This window comes from Cryptomeria japonica, chromosome 5 (genome assembly GCF_030272615.1).
Source record: "Cryptomeria japonica chromosome 5, Sugi_1.0, whole genome shotgun sequence".
NCBI classification, from domain to species: domain Eukaryota; kingdom Viridiplantae; phylum Streptophyta; class Pinopsida; order Cupressales; family Cupressaceae; genus Cryptomeria; species Cryptomeria japonica.
Genome location: NC_081409.1, coordinates 713,296,172 through 713,321,172, shown reverse-complemented (window position 1 = coordinate 713,321,172; position 25,001 = coordinate 713,296,172). Strand labels below are relative to the sequence as shown.

Here is a 25,001-nt window from a genome sequence, read left to right as displayed (position 1 = left end):
GCAACCAGCAGAAGCTCCAAGGATTGTCCAACCAAATCAAAGGCAACAAAGCATGCATACAGTTACTAGAGGCTCAGGTGTTGAGAGTTCACAGAATATGGAGCAACAAATGCAGCAAATCCAAGAGATGCATCAAGAAGATATGGGGGTTGATATTTCATCCTCTACAGTTGGCAGCAAGAACCGTGAGGTTCAATAGACACATAGGGATACTCGGGAGTTTGCTCCTAAGACAAGCAGTAGACAACGGAGAAAACCCACCAGATATAATGACTATATGGCATTAATTAGTCAGTTAGTAGATGGCAAGCCTTCCAGCTATCAGGAGACTACACAACAACAAGTGTGGCAAGATGCAATGGTTGAGGAGTATACCTAAATAATGCAGAACGATGTGTGGGAGATTGTGCCTAGACCGATAGATAGGGCAGTGGTTGGATCATGTTGGATCTATAAGATCAAGCACGGTGCATATGGTAGCATCAAGAAATACAAGGCAAGGTTCGTGGCCAAGGGGTTCTTTCAAAAGGAGGGAATAGACTATGAGGAGATATTCGCTCTAGTGGCCAAGTATACTTCTATACGAGTTGTGATCTCACTTGCAACACAAATGGGATGGCAGATCCATTAAATGGATGTCAAGATGGCATTCCTTCATGGTGAGTTGAAAGAGGAGGTATACATAAAACAACCAAAAGGCTTTGTAGCACACAGCAGCGAGACCCACATGTGTAGATTGAAGAGAGCCTTGTACGAGCTCAAGCAAGCTCCCAGGGCACGTGGTATGAGCGCATTTATGATTACTTGCAAGGAATGGGCTTCGTGAAGAGTGAGGCGGATGCTAACCTCTACTACTTGGTGGTTGAGGGTGAGGTTCTCATTCTTGTTCTATATGTGGACGACTTGTTTCTAACAGGTTCACTGGGGCTCATAGAGAAGTGCAAAAGGGACCTTGCAACAAAGTTCGAGATGACGGATTTGGGACTTATGCACTACTTTCTAGGCATGGAGGTGTGGCAGACAGATGGAGAGATTTTCCTTGGGCAAGGGAAATACTGCATCAAAATCTTGAGGAGGTTCAAGATGGAGGATTGCAGAGCCATCTCTACAACCATTATCACGAATTGGAAGAAGGTAGACACATTCAGGGAGAAGGATGTAGACCCCACCTTATACAGGTAGTTGATTGGTTCTCTCATGTATTTGGTCAACACCAGGCCAAATATATCCTTTGCAATAAACTCTCTTAGTCAATTCATGGTTGAGCCAAAGAAAGTGCATTGGATAGCGACAAAGCATGTGTTGCGTTATTTGTGTGGTACAATCGAGTATGGGATTAGATATGCTCGAGGTGATGGAATCAAGTTGATAGGCTATACTAATGCAAACTGGGCAGGCAGTACAATGGACAGGAAAAGCATTTCAAGGTGTTGCTTTAGTTAGGGATTAGGAGTTGTCTCTTGGTACAGAAGGAAGCAAAAGTCGGTGGCTCTGAGTTCTGCAGAAGCAAAATACATAGCAGCTAGCATGGCGATGTGTGAGGCTATATGGCTTTGGAAGTTGCCGGTAGCCTTGTTTGGTCAAAGGGTTGAGACTACCGTGATACGTTATGACAATCAGAGTTGCATTAGATTATCTGAGAAGTGCCTTAGGCTGTCAGGAGATGATGAAGTCATGTCTCTCTCTTTGAATTGGTGTAAGCCTAGTTTTGCCTTTCAATTTCGATCATCTTCAAAGATGGATACAACGAGTACAAGTATGGAGATCAGTCATGAGAGTTGAGATGATAGATGCAAGTCAATTAGGATGAAGGCTTAAACAAAATGAAAGACTTTGATGATGATGAGGGAACCTTTGAGTTGGTGAGGTGAGTGCTACTGCTCACAAATTAGAGCAAAGTTGAGTCACTATTAGTGACCCCCCAAAACCCCACCTTGCCTCAACCTACTGTCAATGCCTCTTCAAAAGTCCTATGACCCTCTAAAAGTCCGATCAAGGTGAAGAAGTCCTTTCACTTAGTAAGATGAACATCTCTTGAGGTAAGTGCTTGATGTTTTGAGAAATAGAAGTGATTGAGCAAGTAAAATTGATATCTTTGAGTCACTATTAATGAGGGGTGAAAACCCTAACCACTTACAGTAAGTGCACCATCCAAACCATGACCTCATTGAGTGACTGCTAGAGCATGCTCAAATCCTTGCCCAAGGTTAGAGGAGACAATGTCTAAGGCGATGACTATGTTAATGATGATTGACAAAGGATGAATTCAAAGGATGAGAGAGAGAGAGAGAGAGAGAGATCAAATGGATGATCAACGATTTTGAAGGCATGTATGTCACGGAGATTGGAAGTTTTTACTTCCACCAAGGGCTAAACCACGAGCAAGGCATTGTCAATGCCTACCCAAAAGCCCGACCATGCCCTGTCAATGCTCATCCAAAAATTGACCTTATTTGAGCCACTGCCAGTGACCATTAAAAAGTCCGACCGTTTCCTATCAATGGGGTCTCAAAAGTCCAATCTCTTTTTGGCATAGTCAGTGCTCATCAAAAACACCAACCACTTCCAATCAGTGACCTTCCAAAACCCCGACCTGCCTCTTCTAGCATTGCCAGTTGGTGGTCAGATCTTCAACCTGCCTTGAGATTATTTCTAAGATGCTTACCTAAAGCCCGATCAGGTTGGGAGACTCATGAATTTACTGAGATCAGTGTTTTTGGAGTCAATGCCTTAGAAATTTATAGATAATGATGTTTCAAATGGGAGAGGTTGCATGGTGGTAGGTGGAAGCATGGTGAAATGCTAAGTGAGCAAGTTGCAATCACCCTTTGATGTCACTGCCAATGATGCATCAAAAGAACGACCTTCCTAGTGTCACTGTCAGTGACCCCTTAAATGTCCGAACTGCCAGGGCACATCCAAAAGTCTGACCTTGCTGATCGCATTTCCAGTTAGGCTTCAAAAGCCCGATCACTTTTTGATAACTGTCAATGCCCCCTTGAAAACCCGAACTTCCTATGCACCCCTAAAAGCTCGACCACTGTCAATGCATGGTCAAAAGTCCGACCTGTTCTAAGTCACTTCCAGTGACATCTCAAAAACTTGACCATGCATGTATCTAGGTAGGAATCAGGTCAAAAAACTGAGAGCTGAAACCCAAATCAGTAGATCATACCTTAAGGGTTTGAAATCAGGTCAAAAGTATCAAATCTGATAGAAGCTTATGCGTAGAGGATTAATCAGACCTTGAAACATTTCGAATCAGAAACTTAATCAGAATCAGACTTGAGACATAAATCAGACCTGAAAAGTGAAGTCTCGGACTGAAAGTATGACAAATCAATCTTTAGAACATCAGTGAATTAGACCTTGAAGATGAAAATCAGAAATTAAACAAAGGGAATTTATTTCAGATTCTAAGAATGATATTGTTTTCTTCTTTATCTTGATCAAGGTGTGTTTGCTTCTGTGGTTATGGAAGCAAAGGAGAAGGAGCTTCACCATGTAAAGAGAGATTCAGAATACAAGTTCATCAATTCATTCAAGGATGTCAGCATCAATATTATCAACATGAGAGATGGAGCAAATGCAACATGAAGATGATGAAAGTTCAGCACTTTTGAAGGTGGACTTAGAGAGAAGAGGAGCACTTCCGCAAGGCAAAGAAGACTTCATCACATGAGGAAAGATCAAGGTCCACATCAAATCCAGCACTAAGGCGGAATTCCCAAACAAGAAAATAAAGGGTGAAGAGATCAAGAAGAATTACAGTCACAAACTCTTGTGATGAGTTACAAGGGGCAAGTAGATGAGGTGGCGCCTAGTCATCTTCAGGCCAACTAACCTCATCATGTCACTCCAAGTTGAGGCGTCCGAATTCAATGCATCTGACTCATCCATCAAGGAAGATGGCCACCACATGTGGTCACAAAATTTTATGTACCTACCCTCACCATCTATTGGTCATAAATTCAATAAAGGACATTTGTCCTATAGAATGTAATTTTGTCATTGGTCAAGCATTAAATGCTTTGTAATGGGTGTAACAAACCCTAATTAGGGTTTTCAGCTTTCAGTCTTGGCCATTGATGTGGATTTGATCCTAGCCCTTCAGTAGCCCTTCAATGTAAAAAGAGCACTATATAAGGCTCTACTTCTTCATTTGTACAGGTTAATAGTTCAAGAATAGCAAATAGCAAGTTAATATTAGCAAGTAGCAAGCAAATAGCTAGAGTAGAATAGGAGAAAAGGGAGATTGTTGTCAAGAAATTGTTGCAAGAAGCATGTAAATTTCATTGAAGATATGGTGAACTTCATAAGTTGATTGAGCGGTTTGAATGGTCTCTACTTCTCATTTATTTTTATGTTAATTAGATGCATGGAAGATCTTTGTGCATGATTAATGGTGAAATTCCTATGTTCATACTACAAGTATTCCATTGATTGTGAAGTATCTTGTGTAGTCAACTGAACTCATTTATCCAAGCTTAACTTCAATTGCTACTTCTTCATTGATATCCATCATCTTAATGGTGTCTATGTCCATGGTAGTGATTTGAACATCATACTACTAGTATTCCATTGATTGTGAAGTATCTTGTGTAGTCAACTGAACTCATTTAGCCAAGCGTAACTTCAATTGCTACTTCTTCATTGATATGCATCATCTTAATGGTGTCTATGTCTGTGGTAGTGATTTGAACATCATATGCTTACCTTAGGAGATTGCACTAAACTTTATGGAGTTGTTGCTTTGCATGGCAAAGAAAAGTCTAGTCGAGTTTCACCAAAGATTGTCCATCACTCTTACACTCCTAGGATTGGATTAGCTTTCTCAACCCTTTTGCTATTTATTTAAAAATCAAGTAAATTTCCACGTTCTAGCGACATTCAAGCATTCAAGTTCAACGCAAGTCCCCCTTGTGATTCCAACAACATCACATCATACACACTGAGTCTATCCAAGATCACGTCAAAACCTAACATTCGGAACCTTGGAGTCATCCCATTTGATCACACAGTTTAGCACTTGTGAGGATTTTGTTCAAGAGAGGATAGAATACTTAGTATTTTATTCTGTGTTGCACAGTGCATAAAAAGACATCAACAATGTTAAGAAATTTTAGATTTTTCTCAAATGCTTCACAATATTACACTAAATTTTTTTTGTAATTTCAAACCTTGCGCAAAACTAAAAGTGAACATGGTATCCAAGTTAAAGTTGGAAGCAAAGTCTTTCCATGACCCAGTACTTGCACCGATATCAATACTCGTGATCTCCAAATTGATATTATCATCATTCCCAGTTATAGTAATAACAAAATTTGACATGAATTGCTAGTTTATTTTATCAGCTTTATTGGCTTTGATAATTACAAAATCTAACTAGTTTCCATTTTGAGTAACCACGAAAGTGAGTGTATGGACCATGGATTAGATAATAACTGAGAAATTGACATAAAAGTTATATGGGAATTAAACTAAAGAGTAAAATATTAATCAAAATCATAGCAATAAATCTAATGGGTGTCAAATTTGTGACTCTATATAATAAACTTAATTTGAAACTCTATTATTTCAAACCTCTTCTAAATGCTAACAATATGTTTTTTATTATTGAACCAAGGTTGCATTGAAATCTTCCATAATCATTAAAGTGGAGAGATTTTAGAATTGAAGATAGTCCTTCTGTCATGTCCCCTCAAAATTCTGTAAATGTATTATTGCACAAGAAAATAGTATTTATTGATAATCATAAAACAATATTCTATGGTTTTCAATTGTGTTAGCTAATTAAGTGTCGGTTTAACACTGATTACCCCTAATAGGAACCAATAATTCCATGGTGATAGAATGGAGTTAATTAATATTGTGAACCACTGTTTACAACCCGTTGTTGAGGGATGTTAATATTATAAACCGCTATTACTAACTGCAGGTCAATAATTAATTGATCGCGTGATGTTTTATTGGTCAAACAATGGGAAGGGTGGCGACTTTCCAAGGAGTCGCCACCACTATGTCTGAGCGCTCCATGAGCGTGACCCCTCAAAAGGACACAAAGACTTATATAATTGCAATCCGCTTTGGACAGGAGGACACAGAGACCATTTTTGTGGGAAATTATACCTTATGTACTACATAAATCGAAAGGGACAATATATGAAAACCATAGCGATCGGGAGAGTGATGAAATCCGGTGCATGGATAAGAGTACGAGCAAATTCCTCCAGGTGTTTGATAAATTCATAAACTAAAGAAGGATAATAAACTTAATAAGGCACAATATATCACTACAATGGGTATTCGATAAAACTAGTGAATTACGTTAATTATGAAGGAAATAGTAAATTAAGTAGTACGCTGGACAGTGGATTAAACTGAATTCATATCTTCTAAGTAAGGAGAATAGCCAAAAGTAACCTATAAGACACGTCCAAAAGGGATAACAGCCATAGGGCACCCCACAAGATACGTTGAGTAGGGAGAACAGCGGTAAAGGGCACCCTACAATTACACGTTGCATGAGGGAGAACAACTATAGGGCACCCTAGAGTGGCGTTGCATAGGGATAGGGCACCCTATTCTAGGAGATATGCATTCATCATTGCAATACTACATAAACTATCATAATTTAATAAGTTTAAATATACGTAGAATCGTAGAATAATTATTGGTTTTTCAGTTAATTTCAGGTGTTAACAATCAGGATATAATTTTGGGTAATCTTGTTGATCTAAAACTGCACTATTCATAATCAAATTCACTAGGGGACATTACAGCTTCAGGCTTGAATTTTAAATTCTTCATTTCTTAGTTGGTGTTTCTAATCTTGCCATGCCCGAGGTTTCTTGAAATAGTCTTTTAGTTAGAACCCTACCATGCTCAATAGCAAACCTTAGATCTTGGGTTTTTTCATCTTGGGATAATGTAATGTCCCCTTTTGGGATTGCCCTAAATCTTGCCCTTGTAGATATCGAAGTTTGCTAATTTTCACCCTTTTTAATTTTGATATTAGATATTGATCCATTGACTTTCTTGTCTTCTTTGATCTTAGGATGATTCCTCCAATTTCCCCTTCTCAATTGAATTAATCTCTTCTTTATATCCTCATTTGTGGGAAGTCACACCTCTTCATAAGAAATGAGTCATCGCTCTTCATTGCTGCCCTTTGAGAATTATAAATTATTCTCCAAATTGATCTGCCTTAGATGTCCTCCTCAAATGAGACTTTCTCCTTTTTATATCCTCTAATGTGAGGGAGAGTCACATCCCTTCACCATGTCTGCCCCTTTGCAAGGGTCACAACCTTTCATAATTACCACTCTTTGAAAGAGTCACAACCCTTCATCATTTCTGCTTATTGAATGAATCAATTTCTTATTTTCTTCTCATTCCTCTTACACATCTTCCTTTCTTTCTTTCTTTCTTCCTCTATCTTCCTCTATCTTCCTTTCTTTCTTTCTTCCTCTATCCTCCTCCCCCTTTCAAATGAAGTTCTCTTCTCCCTTCTATATCTCATGTTTGAGGGAGTCACAACTTTCCATCTCATGCCTTTTGACCATTCATTAAACTTAACTAAATTTTAGTTATGGTTATGTTTAATTTGATTCTTTTATATTTATAATTTAAATTTTATTTTTTTGTTCTTTTACATTTTAATTTTATCATTATTGTTTATTATTAAATCCTATTTCAAAAAGGGGATATTACAGATAATCTCTCTTTCGTAAGACACTTCTTCATTTTCCAAACTATGGTTTAATGCCTATTTTGGCTCAATTATGTGTAGTTAGTTTCATTGCACTCCACCTTATATCAAATACCTTGGACTCCAACTAAAGTTCTTGCCTAGGGTGCTACTTTCCTAGTTTTTGTTAAAGAAAGCTTATGATATAATATAGACATTGAAGCAATAATGATGATTATTCAACTCATTTGCCTTAACGAACACAAGGTTGGTTGACGATGGGCAACTAAAGGGATAAAGTTGTGATCGTTAAAGGCCATGAGATCTCTAGAATTATTTCAAGATGTGCTTACGAACAAGTGTTGGGAATGAAATACAAGAGGCAGTGTTTGGTAAATTCTCTTAACCATTAATGTTTTAATAATTGTTAGGATTATAATAGTTTTTCATGTTTGTAGTAGATTTGCAGAGTCATGCAATTTTTGACTAGTAGGGAACTAAATATGGTTTGTCTACACCTACCTACACTTATATCTATTATGAAATGTATTGCGATTTCCATTGCTAGATTGAGTACACAATGTCTTGAATTTGAGCAAATTGATCATCTCCATCATTATTTGTCATGTCCCCTCCTTGATCGTCATATATATGTCAATTATTATTATTAATTAATATAATAATTACCAAATAATGATTAGTTGAAATTTATTTATTTATTTAATTAATATTTATTAATGTTTATTACTAGTAATATCTTGAAACATTCAAATAAAAAATAAATTAATATTATATTATAAACATAATTTGATGGAAAAATTGTCATTGATGACAAAGAAGATTGTATGCTTACTATGTTCCGAGGATTCCTTACATTAGTATGCCTTACACATACATATGCAGCAGTCTGATTGTAATCCTAATCTAAACATATAGATGCAGACAGTACTACAGTGATCTATCAACAGTAATCTATATATCCAGTAATATAGATGCACACAGAATATGTATACACAGAATATATCATGAGGTTGGAAGTACATATGCAGTAATATATATGCAGTGATAAAATCAGTATACTGTATAGTGATAACAGCAAACAGTGGTCAAACTGAGTGATAAATATAGGTGACAAAACAAATAATAATAAATTTCATAATATTTAAAAGATATTCATATTAATAAGATTCCTCTTCACTTTCTACAGTGGATGCAAAGAGTGTCAAAACTGACATGGAAACAGTGGAAAGCCACGTCTTAAGAGTCTTAACATGGTCAAAGTTGGTTGAAGATCGGTGGTAACCAAAAACCAAAGTCTAAGATCTTCGATAAAAACAAAGGAAATATACTTATCGTGGTAAAAACATAAATCGCATAAGATTGAAGTTGCTTTTCTCCTATGCGCTAATAATTACAAATCATTCTATGAATCGATTTTTTATAACTAATAGTTATGAATAGAGGCGATGCATTTATGAAAAGAAAAGTTAGAAGGGACTTGACTATTCGTGAAAAGGTAAGGAAGAGTATATGTATATATTCAGATTTCGGTCCCAAGTAAGGGAGGATACAGAGAATAATATAATTCTGAAAAAATATAATTTAGACAGAGGAATAAATGAATCGAACAGCAGAATAAAAAGACAAAAGAACTATACAGATCAGATCAGAACTATCATTAGTTACAGGCAGCAACATCCTTGTTCTTGTTGGTATGCATGGGGTGTGCTTAATATGTTTGCTTAATATATAAAGTCCGATAATATTCTTATGCAGAATTTAATAATAATATAAATGTAGATAGTAATATAATAGTTATAAATATAGCTATTAATTATAATTATTATATTAATTTTTAGAAACTAATCTGCAGTAATGAATAATAATTCATACAATTAGTAATTAATAAATATGTAAATGATTTATAATGAATCAGAAAAAAATTAATTATCAAGTATGATAGAGTTAATTATCCATTGGGGTAGATGAACAATTTACTTAATAGCAAATTGACCAATTGAACTATGGAATATCACCGATTCGATTCACGCTAAGATAGATATGTCTCCTAATCAACTTAGTTTAAGTCATAAGTATATTGAAATAGCTTAATTATGGTTAAAACAAGCCTAAACCTAGTAGGGTATATTACATTATTGTGTTTTTGGAGATGTAATACACAAGTCTTCTCTATTATTAATTTCCTCAATCCTCTTTGTGATCTACATTAGCATCATAATTTAGTTTCTTCAATTGTCTTCATGGCACCATATTTCAAAAGCATCATAATGAAAACCTCAATGACTAGATGCCAAGAGATATCTACTCCTAAACATGTGCGGTAATTCCTACTACAATCAAATGATTCCATATTCACAAGCAAATAATAATCCAACAAACTGCCCAACATTAGCGATGTTCAAGTCAACTTTGAGATGGCATCCAAAAACAATCCATGACAAAGGGAATAATTCAAACCAAGAATGATCACATTATATTCATATTTGTATTTCTTACTGAGAAGGCTACTATCAACAAGCAAAGTTCATGGCTGCTAAATTTGGACATAAAATCATTAGAGAACTCCACAATATTTATAGGATTTTTGAAGGGAGTCATAAGTTACATGAAAACTCCAAGACATTCAATTCTCAAGTATCCTTAAGATTGGAGACCATCATAATGATAGGAGTACTAAAATAATAATGTAATATTTAGTTTATAATGGTCAATTAAGTCTTTAAGATAGACTTAAGGAATATTATTTAGTCTTATAGTTAAGTTCTTATCCTCTGCTTTCTTAGTTGTAGATCTTATCCTTTAAGGATAAATTGTTTGCATCTCTTATTTAAGGAGACTTTTTCTCTTTTGTTAATATCAAATATATTGATAATCATCATGTATATTTTTAATTATTTTATGGTATGAGAACCATGCTAGGAGCCCCAAGCATCTGCAATGTAACTTAAAGGGCAGAGGGCAGGGGGCATGTTGGAAATAAGCCACATATGGATTGACGATGGGCTGGCAAAGAGGTGTCAATAGCTCAATTGGTAGAGCACTCCAACAACAAATGGAAGGTTCCAAGTTCAAGTCCTAGCTGATTGATATGAGTGATAGCTCAATAAGGAGAGCAACTCATTACTGGAATTCCTTGCATTGAACTAATCTTTGTACCTTGAAGCAAATGTCATGCCCTAACACACTAGCCAACCATGGCATGAATTAGGAGAATAATAATATTTATCATGCCAACCATCCCACTACAAACCTTCCTAGGATGCTTATGAAACATAAAGGCACAAGGACAACTGAAGAAACGAAATCCAGTTGCCAATGCAAATCATAGAGAGGATTGAGGGAATTATTAGTAGAGAAGACATCGTGTACTCAATCTAGCAATAGCAATCACATTATATTTCATAATGGACATAAATGAAGATTGGTGGAAATGGGCCATAGTTATTTCCCTTCCCTACCAATCAAAAATTGCATGATTAATGCAAATTTGCTACCAACATGAAAAACCATTATAATACTAACAATTGCTAAAACAACAATGGTTAAGATAATTTAAATCATTGTCTCTTGTATCTCATTCCCAACACCTATTTACACCTATTTGAAAGCATGTCTTAAAAGAATTCTAGAGAATTCAAAGGCCTTCAACAATCACAACTTCATCCCTTTAGCTACTCATTGTCAACCAACCTTGTGTCTATTAAGGCACTTGAGTTGAATAATCATCACTATTGATTCAACATCTATATTATGTCATAAGCTTGCTTTAACAATAGCAATTAAGAAAGTAGCACCCTAAGCAATAACTTTAGTGGGAGTTTCGAGTATTTGTTATATGGTGAAGTGCAATGAAACTGGTTGCACATAATTGAGCCAAAATAGGCATAAGTAATAGTTTGCAAAATGAAGAAATGTCTTACAAAGGAGAGATTATCCAAGATAAAGAAATCCAAGATCTAAAGTCTTTCATTGAGCATGGCAGGGTTCTAAGTGTTATTTTGTTTCAAGAAACCTCACGCGTGGCAAGATTAGAGACACCAACCAAGGAATTAAGAACTTAATATTCAATCCTAAAGCACTATCTTCAATTCCAAAATCCCTCCATTATAATGATTATGGAAGATTTCAATGCAACCTTGGTTCAATAATAAAAAACTCACAATGTCAATGCAATGTATAAACAAAGTTTCAAATGAAGTTTATATAGAGTCACATATTGGACACCCATTTGATTTACCAGTATGATTTTGATTAATATTTTACTCTTCAATTCAATTCCCAATCTAGCTTTTTCTCAAGACCTCAGTTACTATTTAATCTGCAGTCCGTATACTTATTTTTGTAGTTACCCAAAATGGAAATCAGTCAGATTTTGGAATTGGTAAAGCCAAGAAAGCTAATAAAATAAGCTAGGAATTCATATGAAATTGTGTTATTACTAAAGCTAGGAATGATGATAAAATCAACTGGGAGATCATGAATATTGATATGCTAGTACTAGGTCTTAGCAAGACTTTGCTTTTAGCTTTAACTTGGATGCCATTCTCACTTTTAGTTTTGCACAAAATCTGAAATTACAGAATTTTTTCACTGTCATACTGTGAGGCACTCGAGAAAAATCTGAAATTTTTTAACATAATAATCTTTTCTTTTCCTAGCAAAAAATCATCATGACGTAAACAGTGCAGTAAAAGGTTAAAATAAAGAAATTATTAGTGTTAAGGTTTTAAGCCCACTGCTTAGACCCTTGCCAGGGAAAAACAACCATTCTTTTTCACATAATGATAAAATGTATTAAAAATAAAGCAATCCTTAAGTGATAGCCAAAGCAACATACCCTTCAATGAAAGTTCTTGAAACTTTTTCCTCATAACCCTTACAAACTTGAACAGATCATTAGTCTGATTCAACTCATCGAGCAATTCTCTAGTACCTTCAAAGCTGGGATCACAATCTAATACTGCCAATACAGCCAGGTATCATTATATTATTACAATTCACAGATATTAAGCAGAGAAAAATAGATTAAAAGCATTTAATAACTATAGAAACTGTAGCAGCAAGCAGAAAATCCTCTACAATGTCATTCAAATTGGGCTCTTTTTCAGAAATGATAGCTTGCACTATAAAAATAATGAACTGCAATTAGAATCAACATACAGGTATAGCGGTCATTCCTTCGGCAATGACGGATGCTAAATGAAAACTCACGAGCTGGACTTACTTGATCAACATTGACAAAAATGAATTTGATACCTACAGCAAACAGATAAAAAATTGCTCCGTGATTGACATACTTCTGATGTGAAACTGCTGAAAATGGAAAGTTACTGATAAATAAAGATCCATTATAAAATCAGGTTTGAGTCTTTCACCATGTCCACATTCAATACGAAAGCCAAGTGCTCTATTGTACCATGCCACAGCTTCTTGATGTCCTCTCTTGAATCTCAAATCAGGCTGATTGCTCTCCTCTAGCATTGTCAATGCTTTTTCAATGAAGAAAAAAGATTGTGGTTGAGAATGTGTTTAGAAGCCCACATAAGCAAAAAAATTAAACACAAAGTCCTATTCATAATCAATTTCTTTAAAATTCAAATAGCGCAATGTTTATGGTGCTACTAAATACTCGCTATGAATTGGAAAACCTCTGCTTTTACTCATATACACAATGGAGATGAAGCTAAGTTGCTAACAATGATGAACATCAGCCTCCGTGACATTTGGAGACTCGACTTTGTCAAATCTCAGCCCTATCATTTTCAAAAGCCTATTTTTGGGTGGAAGAAATTTTGCTTTAGATCCATTGAGATTGAGTCTTGCCGCTATGCATTAACTATTCAATGCTTGCATATTTTATTGCCCTGTGTCTCATACCTCTTCAAGATAATTTTATCCTCTTCTATGTACTGCACAATGAGATATTTCAGTAGAACTAAGGTTTGTTTTTATTCACAATAAAAAGATTGTTTGTTGCAGCCTTCATAATGGACAGGAAGCAAAAATTGTCTATAATTTTGTTTGTTTGGTTCAAAATATACATTGATAAGTTTAACAGAAAGGAAAAAAGATTTATCTAGATTTTGTTTGTTCAGTTCAGAATATATTATTTCGAGCCAAACTTTTCCACATTAGAATATTCTAGCATCCTCAGTCATGATACTGCCATCTTCACTACTTATCCCACCTCAACCACAACATGTGTCTAAAATATCGCTCCATTTAGATTTAGTGCACACTTCTTTAGTGTACCATCTGTGTCTCTTATCAAGTTATCACTGTCCTGTACATTAACTGACCAACCTGTATAGTTCCAACCATATTCACTATTTATATTTGCCTTGTTCTTTAATCCACTTCTCATCACTGTTAAATTACAGAGTACACATAATAATATGTTTTCAATTTCTTATTTTTGTTCCATAATATGTAATGTCCCCAATTTTTGAGGTGACAATTAATTAAATTGATTTCTATTAAGTCGTCAAAAAAATTAATAAAATATTCAAATGATGACTTAATGTTAATTAATTTAACTAAACAATAATAAAATATTATTAAATGTCACTTTATTAAATAAAGTTCTCCAAATATGATTAATATTAAAGTTGGCCTAATCTTCTAAAAAGTTCCTGAAAGTCTTCATGAGGAGGTTGTTGGGTTGTGGTGAGTCATACTTTAGATTTGATAAAAGTTTATGATTTCTAGAGACATAAACCTTAAGGAGTTGACAGAAGGGCTGGATGAAAAACCTAGTTATTCCGAAGAAGTGGAATTGTGTAATGTCCCCTCAGCCAATTTTGCTTACAAGGTCAGTCTATTAATGGTCCTCATAGACTAACAAGTTGGATAGAGAACCCAAGCAAGTTGGTCTCCATGAAAATGTGTCAGGAGGGTTCTTTCTTGTTTTGCTAGAGCATTTAATCTAATCACTCCAGTTAAGCCACATTGAATTTCATAATCTCTCCTTGGGTTGCTAAAAATACATTAATAGTAGTGAGTTTTCACCTATCCTAAGTTCCTATCTCTAGAGAAAGAGTGAAAGGGGAAGTGAGAGATAAAAGAATGACTTAAGTGGAAAAAGCACATAACATAAGGTAAGCACTCCAAAACGGGAATATTATAATGTGGAGAAAGTAACCAATATTAAATCATTAAATCTGATTGAGGTGCTAGGGTTCAACCCTAATTAGGGCATAACTTTGGATAAGTATTAAAAGGCAAACTTATGGGCAAAGTCATTATGTTGGATAAAAACTTCTCTTTCTCACCTTCCTTAGGGAGCTTGTGGTTTTAAGGGCTTTGGAGACGGAAACCTCCATTGCTGCACATCTACAGCTGTGAGAGACCAGCCAAGGGTGTGAAGAGGAACTCCCGCCATCAAGGGTTTCACTTTCCATGGAGCTTAAAGTGAATTAGTTTGGTATACAAATCTGAGTCACCTACTTGCTTGATTGTGTGGCTAAACTGTCTTGATTGAGAAGGTTTAGAATACATTTTTTAAGGATCTTTGCACAAGGAATGTATTGGCACATGAGTACGATTTGTGTGAAGGCTGGACAGCAATTTTGAAGAGTGTTTGGGACTGGTTATAGAGTTTTTAGTCTACAGCTGTAGGGAGGTGGCTGCTTGGTAGGCCAACTCTTTGAAGATCATTTCCACCCCAAACTGTGTTCTAATCAGCTGCACATTATAGTACTATCTTTCCCTACACAGCAAACAAGTTCTGGAAGGTTGCAGCAATGAAGGGGATATCAAAACACATCAAAACAGACCTACAGCAGGCCGTACCATCTAAAGAATTTGGAGTGTACAATAAACCCCAACTTAAGGGGAAACTTCAGCCTATACACTCTAACAATATCACCATCAGCAAACTATCATATGACAGCAGTTTGAAGAGAAGGAATCAGATTTCTGATCTCTGTGAGTCTTTTTCTGGGTAAGCACCTCATTTTCTTAGTGAGCTCCTTAGTTGTGTGCTACAACTGGAGTTCAATGTTTCCTCTTCAAAACTACCGGGTATGTTGGTAGTGGCTTAAGAATTTCACTTGCTTGTAATAGAACTATTTCCAGAAGATTGTTGTTTCCATTTCAATAGAATGCTGGTATAAGTATTAAGCTTAAATGTGATTTCAAGTTAGCTTTCAATCTATTTCTTGTTATCAGAAGACAGCATTTATCTTCCTCCTTTCAAAAACTTCAAACCAAAAACAACTACATCTTCTACAACTTCTGTCTAGCTCTGAAAGATCACATTCAAAGAATGGACATATAGTATTATTAATTTAATTAAAGAACCAGCAGGTGTTCTTCTACTATTCAGAAAGTTCAGTGTCCTAGATAGGGTGGGACATTACAATTCGCAACAGAGTCTACATCTGTGCCAAATTTGTGAGGTCTCCAATGGAGACAAATTTGTAAGTGTTGTTGGAGAAATAAAAGATATTTGCGAAGCTATAACAATTTGTATTTATTTGGAAATAAAAAGATTTTTTATTTTGAATATATTGGTGTGAGCTTTATTTGATTTAATTACTACAACACCTGTTGAATAAATAAAAGGAAAGATAAGGGTTGAATAATTATACTTGCCAATAGTTTATAATTAGCAGCGATATTGGCAAAGAGTCAATATTAATAAGTCCCATGGTAGATTGTAGTCGGTTGAAATATTTATCACACATATTGAAGGCCGAGTGTTACATCCCACTTGTGCCCTAGTGATTTTATGCAGTATTCTTGTCCCGATACATGTTAACCTTGGTGCATTTTGATATACTCATGTGATGTATGATGTGCCTAGTTTTATGCTTTAAATGATGGATTTGTTCAGATGATAATGTATGTGTGAATAATGTTAATTATGTTTTCTATGCGAATTGATGTAATTTGATTTAGTAAATTGAGGAATTCCAGCTAGCTATATGATATCATGTTTCACTTTTATCATGGTTTATTAATTGTCAGAACTAGACAAGATTTGATCTAACCGATTTCCCTGGGCCAAGTGTATGCAGGAGATTGTCGTCCTCTCCAAAAGGAGGGAAAGTATCATCAGGTCGGGAGGTGAAAGAATGCCAGAACTCAATGTCATTTGAAAACCCTAGCCTAGGCCAGGTAAACCTAGTTGGATCTTGTCAGACTTTGGTTAGCCTGTGTGTCGATTAACCTGGTAGGTCAGTGCATAGAATCTGGGGTTTGACGCTTCGTTATTTATTAATTAAGTTGACCAGACTAATATTACTTTTAATATATATGTTTATGAATATGTATATATATACATAATTGATATATCCTATACGAGTACCTGGGTACGGTAGCACGTATACCCGATCGTATACGTACTACCGCAATCAGATATTCGTAGGGAGTCTAGGTCACGTATATATAAACATAAATAAACATGTATTATTAAATTTAATTATGATTGTGTGACAAGTTTTATTTTAATTAAATAAATTATTTTATTGGCAATATCAATGGTTAAATAGATGAAATTATTTTCTTTCATAAGTGTTGAAAGAAATAAGACTTAAATAAAAACTTTTAATTCTTTTAATGATAACCATCATATAATTCCTATTTAATGAGCAAGCCTTAATATTTTATCGGGCTAGTTAGAAAGTAATAAGAGCAAAAAAAAAGAATAATGTAAAGTAAACCTAGTATATCGCCATCCCTTATTATGGAGTTATCGGGCATTGAAAAAAAAGGGAATAGATTAGAAACTTCACGCACCATTTTATATCATCATGGAAAGATATTTTTGGGGATGTTTTTGGAAGGGCGTGGGATGAAAGCGAAATGCAGTTACAGGAATGCAAGCATGCCCTGCGTGACTCCTTGGGGGTTTTGGATAATCCGCCTGGTATTAGGGCGTGGATTTGGGACTGCGTGGTTTATATAAACTAAAAGGATATGAGAGGAGATTATTATCTTTTGTTACGGCTGGCTTCTGGAAAGAAAAAACGAGAGGAATAGGGGTTGTTTGGTGCTTGCTTCCATTCACAGCTCTGCTATTTGGTATTCCAGAGGGTTCTCAGACAAGATACTTCAAATCACAGGTCATGTTGTCTTTCAGACCTGCGAATTCCTCTTCTTCTTACCGTTATTTTTCCCTTATGAAAAATAAAAAAAGAAGGAATTACATAAATGTTTTTGTGGTTTGTTAAATACTGGAAGTCTGGAAAATTTCATGGCAAATCACATGGGCTGGAAACCCTTCTGCACTCTTATGATTTATATTTGCTGTAGTTTCAGTTTTATCAGTGATAAGCAGCATGAAGAAATTTAATGTATTATGTTAGGGGTTCAGTGGTAGTCTGAAATTGGAAAGTGCATACATGCTTTTTCTCATGTTATTACTCTGTTATTATTTCAGTAATAATTTTGTTTCTGGAAATTAAGGAGAGGGTTAACCCTATGCAATCAAATGAAATACGTAATGTATCTTTAGCTTTTGTGAGGAAACATAGTTGGTACTGTTGAATCTAGGAAGGGTTTGGACAGTTTTTAAAATGGGCAAGAAGAAATACGTACCACAGCTGCATTATTTCATAGTTAAACCAGATTTCCTGGTTGCCATTTTGTAAATTAGGAAGTAATTATCCTTCCATTCTGCTTTTATTTCATATAAGAAGTAAGGGAGGGCATACATAGCTGTGACTGCATTGTTTATTTTGTTCCTATTGATGTGAGGAGTTGTAATAGGTTTTTATACATATATATTTGTATATACAGCAAGTATATATATATAGATATGTGTGTATAAGAACCTACACAACGGTTTCCTTAAGTTTGATGTAAAATGTGAAGGTATAAAAGAACTTAAACTATCCATGTTAGACAAGGGTTTGAACAGTTGGCAGACTTTAAGGAAATATAGTCATTATCTTCTGCTGGAACTATGTTACAGCTTCCTGATCAGCAAAACCCTGCTTTCCCCATTACATTTTTTGGCATACCATAAATATCTGGGTTGCTTATACGGAACTACTGGATCTTCTTTTATATTAATACTGAGTTAATGTGTCAGTCTCCTATAGGAGCAGCCCATTCCATTACTGTTATGGAAAGAAAGGGGTTTATTCATTGGTACTTTTATTCTTTTCCCATCTAACGAATAAGGTGTATGTAGTGTATATAATTACTTGCGTACATATACAATCTGTATAAGTACTTACATATACTAGGTTGTGTGTGTACGAAAGCATGAAGGTGTAATACTACGTACCAATACATGTACGATATATGGACTGAAACCTTAAACTGCAAAATTAATTGAGAGAAATTATAACCACTGGGCCCCTCAGAAATTTGTAGGATCTCATATTCCAGAAGACTACTGAAACCTTAATCAAGCTTACTCAGTTTTGCTTAAAACCGAACCATTGACTAGCAATGTTATTTACACCATTCAATTGAAACCACCGGGTCCTAGTTTCCCTTTTTGAGTTCAGTTGAACTCCCTAAACCTAGACTTATTGCCGAGAAGGGTGAGATCATTGACAGTGCGAAGACTCGTGCTTACAGTGTAAAACCTTGGCCAAGGTGGTGTTGCGTAATGCATGCACTAGTCTGATCTTTAGCACCAGATACAACCTTAGTCAGAGCGTCATACTAGTAGGGAGTTACCCTTAGTGTATCACCGACTAAGTGCGTAGGTCCTAACACCAAGTCTCAGATGGCATTGAGTTCTCGTATTCCTTTACCTTCCTGCGAAGGGCCGGGCCAGTCCAGAAGGATATGGCACGGGGGACTAGATAGTCCGTGGTTGGGCGGAAAAACGCCCTAATGATACTTTTCCTCCTCACCAACATCATGGCAGAGTTTGAAGTTCAGAATTTAGCATCAGTTTAAAAGTACTCTCTAAACCCTATCTCTCTTTCTTTTTATGCAAGTTAATTAGTTCTTAAATATTACATGTATGCTTAATTTTTAGTTTTATGCACTTAATCTTTCCATTATCGTTATTCGTTTTCCTGTTTGAATATAAAAAATATATATATATATATATCCTTTTGCTATGCATATGTTAACGGCTATTTTGCAACGGTTAGATTATTCGAATTTAAATTTCTTTCAAATTTCTGCATGTTACACCGAGGGTTAACATAGCGTGTAGTGCGGAATTATATTCAGCTTTCCCAAAGTTTGGAATTGTTGTGACTATAGCGTTTGGTGCATGATATTTCCAGAATCATGAATATAAATATCCTCCACTTAGGAACTATAGTCGAAGCCAGGAAAATTATATTGCTATGGGAGTCTTTCTGCAATTGCGGCTCATCTTTACTTCTCTGGCACAATTCATATCAGGTTGCTATGTAAAGTCATGGTTTTGTGTTTTGTCTGCATCCTCATTTCCACAGCATCTTTCACAAGGCAAGAGTCAGAAATGAGAAGTAATCCTTTCATACAAGTTCACATTTTCTGTGGAGATGTAGAAATACCTATGATTCCCATTAGCATATCATTCAAGGATTTGAGCAGTGGGACCATTAGAAAGCAGAAGACAGTCAGAAATACCAAGACTTCAACAGTAGTCGTGGAAGAGGTGATTTCAGGGAACATGAGAACTGTACAGATTGTGCCTTAGTTCCATCAGTCTATAAAGATATTGTTCAGTGTCAGACTTCCATTAATATCAGCGAATCATAACGCTCAATATTAATATATTACCAATAGGGAGCTTGGAGAGTTTCAATACAAGATTGGCGATCTAACCTTAATGACTGCCCTCCTGGTAATTGCAGCAAATTAAGGTCAGAGCACCATACTTTGTAATTTGTTCTACTCTGGAAATGAAAGCAAATAATCTCTATTATGATTTATTTGCAAATTTTGTGTGACATGTATATGCAATTCTGGAGCAAACATAAACAGCTGAGCTAAGACCATTAAAGAAACTTAAAATTGAATGCATTCTCTTGTAAAGTTTGAAGAATATTACTATTTTGTCAATTATCCCTATTTGGGGATATTACAGTGGTATCAGAGCTTAAGTCCTGCCAGCCGTGGGCTTAGATTGATGAGCGAATGAGAACAGGGTACCAGTATGGGTGACACAGGTGAAGACAAAGCAAAGGCCTTCTTTAAGAGGTATGAAGAACTTAACATCAACATGTCTAAAACATGGAAGAAAGTAGCCCAACTGTTGATAGGTCTCAATCAGAAACAGAGTATTGATAAACCTGCATATGACAAAGGTGAAGGACAACCTGATCAAGCTAATGAGATTGACCGACTTCATGTTGAATATAATGCTTTGAGTGCAGCAGTTCGTAATGACATGACCTTCAATGAATACTATGGACTGAAAACAAAAGGAGGGCACAGGAGGAAGGGGTACCATCTTAATAACTAACTGGATAGAGAGACTGATATGAATGAGAAGAGTAAAGAGCAGAAGCTAGAAGAAATCTCAGAAGTTACCATTGAAGAAATTGCTATCCTGAAGTTTGCCAAACCAGCATTGATGGATCAACTATGTGGATAAATTCAATCATCTATGGCAGCCATAATGCATGAGGATAATAGTGGTGTGAAGTCTTCTATTGTTGACAGTCAAGATTTGAAGGAAGAGCCTCTTATAATGATCAAGCACGAGGAGCACTCAGATTTGCACGGACATGAGGAAAGGTGTGATTCAAAATTTTTTGCTTGTACACAGTTTGCATCGTGGGGATTATGAGTCACCTCTTTTGGAGAGCCCTTTGAAGGCTCAAGTCATTGTTATGGATGAAATAGTTAAGCACACACTTGATGGGCCAGCTAACGGTGATATGCATGCATGTGAAGATGGAGACATTTGTGAATCAAATTTGGTTGGGCATTTAGCCATCCCTAAGGAGTTCAAGGAGTCTACTTGTGTTGAGACACAACCCCATCATAATGAAGATTTCTTGGTGGAGTATGAGGGTGCCCCAATTTCAGAACTTATGACACATGTCATGGAGGCATTTCATGGTGATTGGTATGTACGTGGAGGTGTGGAGTTGCAGCTGGTATATGATCCAAGATATGAAGATGATGTCATAAAGGTACTTGATTTTGAGTGGCATATGCTGGAGTTTCAGATGGAATATCGTTTTATGGTATGGAGATGAGCATAAGGGTAGAAGTACTCGAGCCCTAATCCACTGCTTTCAGCCTCATACAATGTTGATAGATGGCTGTCCTACCTTTGCTGATCCTGGAGTTTTTAGGGTATACTTTGAAGACAGCAGCTGTTAGGATGCAACAAGAGATCATGCAATATGTAGAAGAAACAACACATTCCACCATATCTTCAATGAAAAGAATGTTTATTTACAAGCTTGGCAACAATTTTTGTCTTCTCTTATTCTACTCTAACTTTTGGCTAGCTACCTACTGCTCTCTACTGTCTATTGGTCAACTATTGTCTATTAACCCTTACAAATGAGAAGAGCAAGCCTTATATAGTGCTCTCAATACAATTGAGTGGCCAGGATCAAATCCACATCAATGGCCAAGATTGAAAGATAAAAACCCTAATTAGGGTTTGTTACACCCATTACATAACATTTAATGCTTGACCAATGATAAAATTACATTGAATTGGACACATGTATGTTGCGCGTATTGCACACATACCTCGTCTGAGACAAGGGACCCCCATCGCCCAGGAGAGATGAGAGGCTTTTGGCGGTAGCAGAACCAAAATGGATGTGTCTTGTGCCTCCTAAAAACCCGAGAAACCCAACCCTCTGCAACACCCATCAAAATCCCGAAAATGAACTAAAAGCTCAAAATCGCACAATGGGGCTCATTTGCCCGAAGATCTCAAAATCGCAAAATAACCTCATTGGCCGAAAATGTAAAATCGCAAGGCAACTTGGTGGAGAATTGTGAATCTAAGCCTAAATGCCCGAAGTTCGATTCAAGGGCAAAGACCAAAGTCGCACATTTTCCTGTGAATGTTGAAATGCGAAGTTCAAAAGCTCACAAAATCGGTTTTTAGGCCGAAAACGACTCTAAGAATAAAATCGAGCAAAATGGCTCTATAAGCCGAAAACCATAACAAAGCCCAAATTTGTAGATTTGACCTCTAAGGCCGAAAAACATTTAAACCACTCAAAATCGGCTTAAAATGCCGAAATGCAAAGTTCGAAATCTCACATTTCGATCTAAAGAACCGAAATTTATAAAGGGCATTCACACAGGGAGTCAAGTTCGCAAAAAGGGCCCTCATTAAGCCGATAAGCATAAAAGATGACCAATTCACAAAATCGCCTTAAAGGCCAAAAACACTAAAAAAAACAAAGTTCGCAATTTCACTTCATGAGCCGAAAATCATAACATAGACTAAGTTCACCAAAGTGTCCTTCAAGCCGAAAAAGAATAATGAAGTTTAAACTTTCAAAATCGGCAAGTAGGCCAAAAATTCCAAACCCTAAAACTTCACACAAAATAGCCCATTAAAGTCGAATTTCATAAAGTCCAAAGGCATCTTGCATAAGGTCGCATTTTTTTGGTCAAATGGCCGAGTTTTGTGGCAAGTAAATGGCATCTAAGGTGAAACAAGAAAACGAAAAAATCGCTTATTTACCCGAAAATTCATTTAGCCGAAAAGTCAGGAGAGCAAATAAACATAAGTTAAAGATCATCTCTCATTTCACCTGTTGAACCCGAAATTGCCAAAAGGGGGGTTATAACCTAAAAAGTAAATCTCTCAAAACCCCCCAGTATGCCCAAAATTCCAGGACTTAGGTGATTAAAAAATGTAAAATCACACGAAATTTCACCAAGGGTGGTATTAAAATGGAAAGCCAAAATCTCACATTTTAGGTGAAGCGTTCGAAATTGGATATGCTTCTTAAAAAGGCTTGAACTTAACATCTCGTAGTTCACCTCTCAGGCCTGAATTTCATCTAAGTTGGAGAGTGAATCAAGACGAAGGATCGGATTTCATGTTTGAGGAGAGACATTTAAAAGATACATTTCACAAAGAGCTTCTTAAGCTTGAACTCCACCGAGACAAAGCCAGACGTTAAATAAAATTTAATCTTTGTCAAATTAATTTATTTAATTTTTCAAAGTGATTAATCCAAGTAGAAATTGATTATTTGCAGATAAACGACGCAAGGTGAAGACCTGATAGTGAGCGAAGCTAGGAAGCGAGGATGCAGAACGCACCACAGAACGCAAGACGAAGCACAGGGAAGCATGCCACCAAACCACAAGTTGAAATCCACCCAATGAGATTGAAGACAAAGAACACACATAATGCTCAAAATATGCATTCTCAGAAGGATACACTGCTGGATTTAATTCCAAAAGTTCAGTTTCTGAAAACTGAATTGTTTATTGTAAAAGAGAGCTGCTTGTGGGCCCCACCTAATGAATTTAAAATGAGGGGACACAAGTCAGTTATCCCCAGCTACCAAGTGGACTGAGTTAAAGCCAAACTGTTGTAGGTAGTTGGAAATGTGGTTGAAGGGATAACCGAGAATTGAGTAGGCATGGGTTAAGGCTACCAAGGTTCTAGAAGGCAGATTGCAACCCTTGGATGTAGTCAATCATGGCCTCTGATTCAATATGTAAAATCTATAAAAGGCAGAGGCCTTTCTTTTGTAAAGGGTTAGCTCTTTAGGTTTGGATAGTTAGATTTTGGTTAGAATTTAGTAGTTAGAAGTAGCATAGAAATGCTGCTGAAATTGTTGTAATAGCAGCTGAAATCAATATATGGACATTGATTTGGTGTTTATCATCTTGGTTTCATTTTGTTTGCATGGTTTCCTTCAGCAATTTAGATGGATCTTTTGGTGTGCAAGTATCTGATGGATTCGGGCTCATACCATTGAGGATATGTTGATTGTGTATCCTTGTCTATGGTTAGCCTGAGCCTTTAAATCGTGCTTAGTTCAATTGCAGATGTCCGTTTGAGCTGCACCAGAATTGGGTGCTTAGCCATGCTCCTGCAGTCTGAAAATCTTCCAAGTCCCCTTGAAGATTGCACCGTTCCTGCGAGGTTGTGAGTTATTTTGGCCAAGCCAGGATTGGTTATGTCGAATCCGTCTACCCGCATACCAACCTGGTTAATTTTAGGTTTCCTAAACCCTTCTCTTTTGCTTTTATTTCCCAGTCCGAGAATCGCAGCAGACTAGCTTGTTGCAAAACGTAAGTCCCCTTGTGCTCAGTCAAGAACTGACATTTGGAACCTTGAGGTTCTCCCCTTTGATCGATTAAAAGCAGCATTAGGGCTTCCTTATACAAGACTTGGCAAGAACATTCTATTCTGCGTTGGCCGGATAGAGTTGCAGCG

At 36.3% G+C, this 25,001-nt stretch overlaps 1 protein-coding gene across 2 annotated transcripts in view; it reads right to left on the bottom strand.

Moving 5' to 3' along the window:
• Positions 1 to 25,001, bottom strand: part of LOC131030928 (kinetochore protein SPC25 homolog) — a 62,516-nt gene that overhangs the window by 9,468 nt on the left and 28,047 nt on the right. For both annotated transcript variants that reach the window (XM_057961892.2, XM_057961891.2), the window contains exons 4-6: positions 13,087 to 13,200; positions 12,872 to 12,967; positions 12,549 to 12,671 (exon numbers count right to left, since the gene is read on the bottom strand). In XM_057961892.2, coding sequence (XP_057817875.1) covers positions 12,549 to 12,671; positions 12,872 to 12,967; positions 13,087 to 13,200 — 333 coding nt within the window. The remainder of the gene's footprint in view (positions 1 to 12,548; positions 12,672 to 12,871; positions 12,968 to 13,086; positions 13,201 to 25,001) is intronic.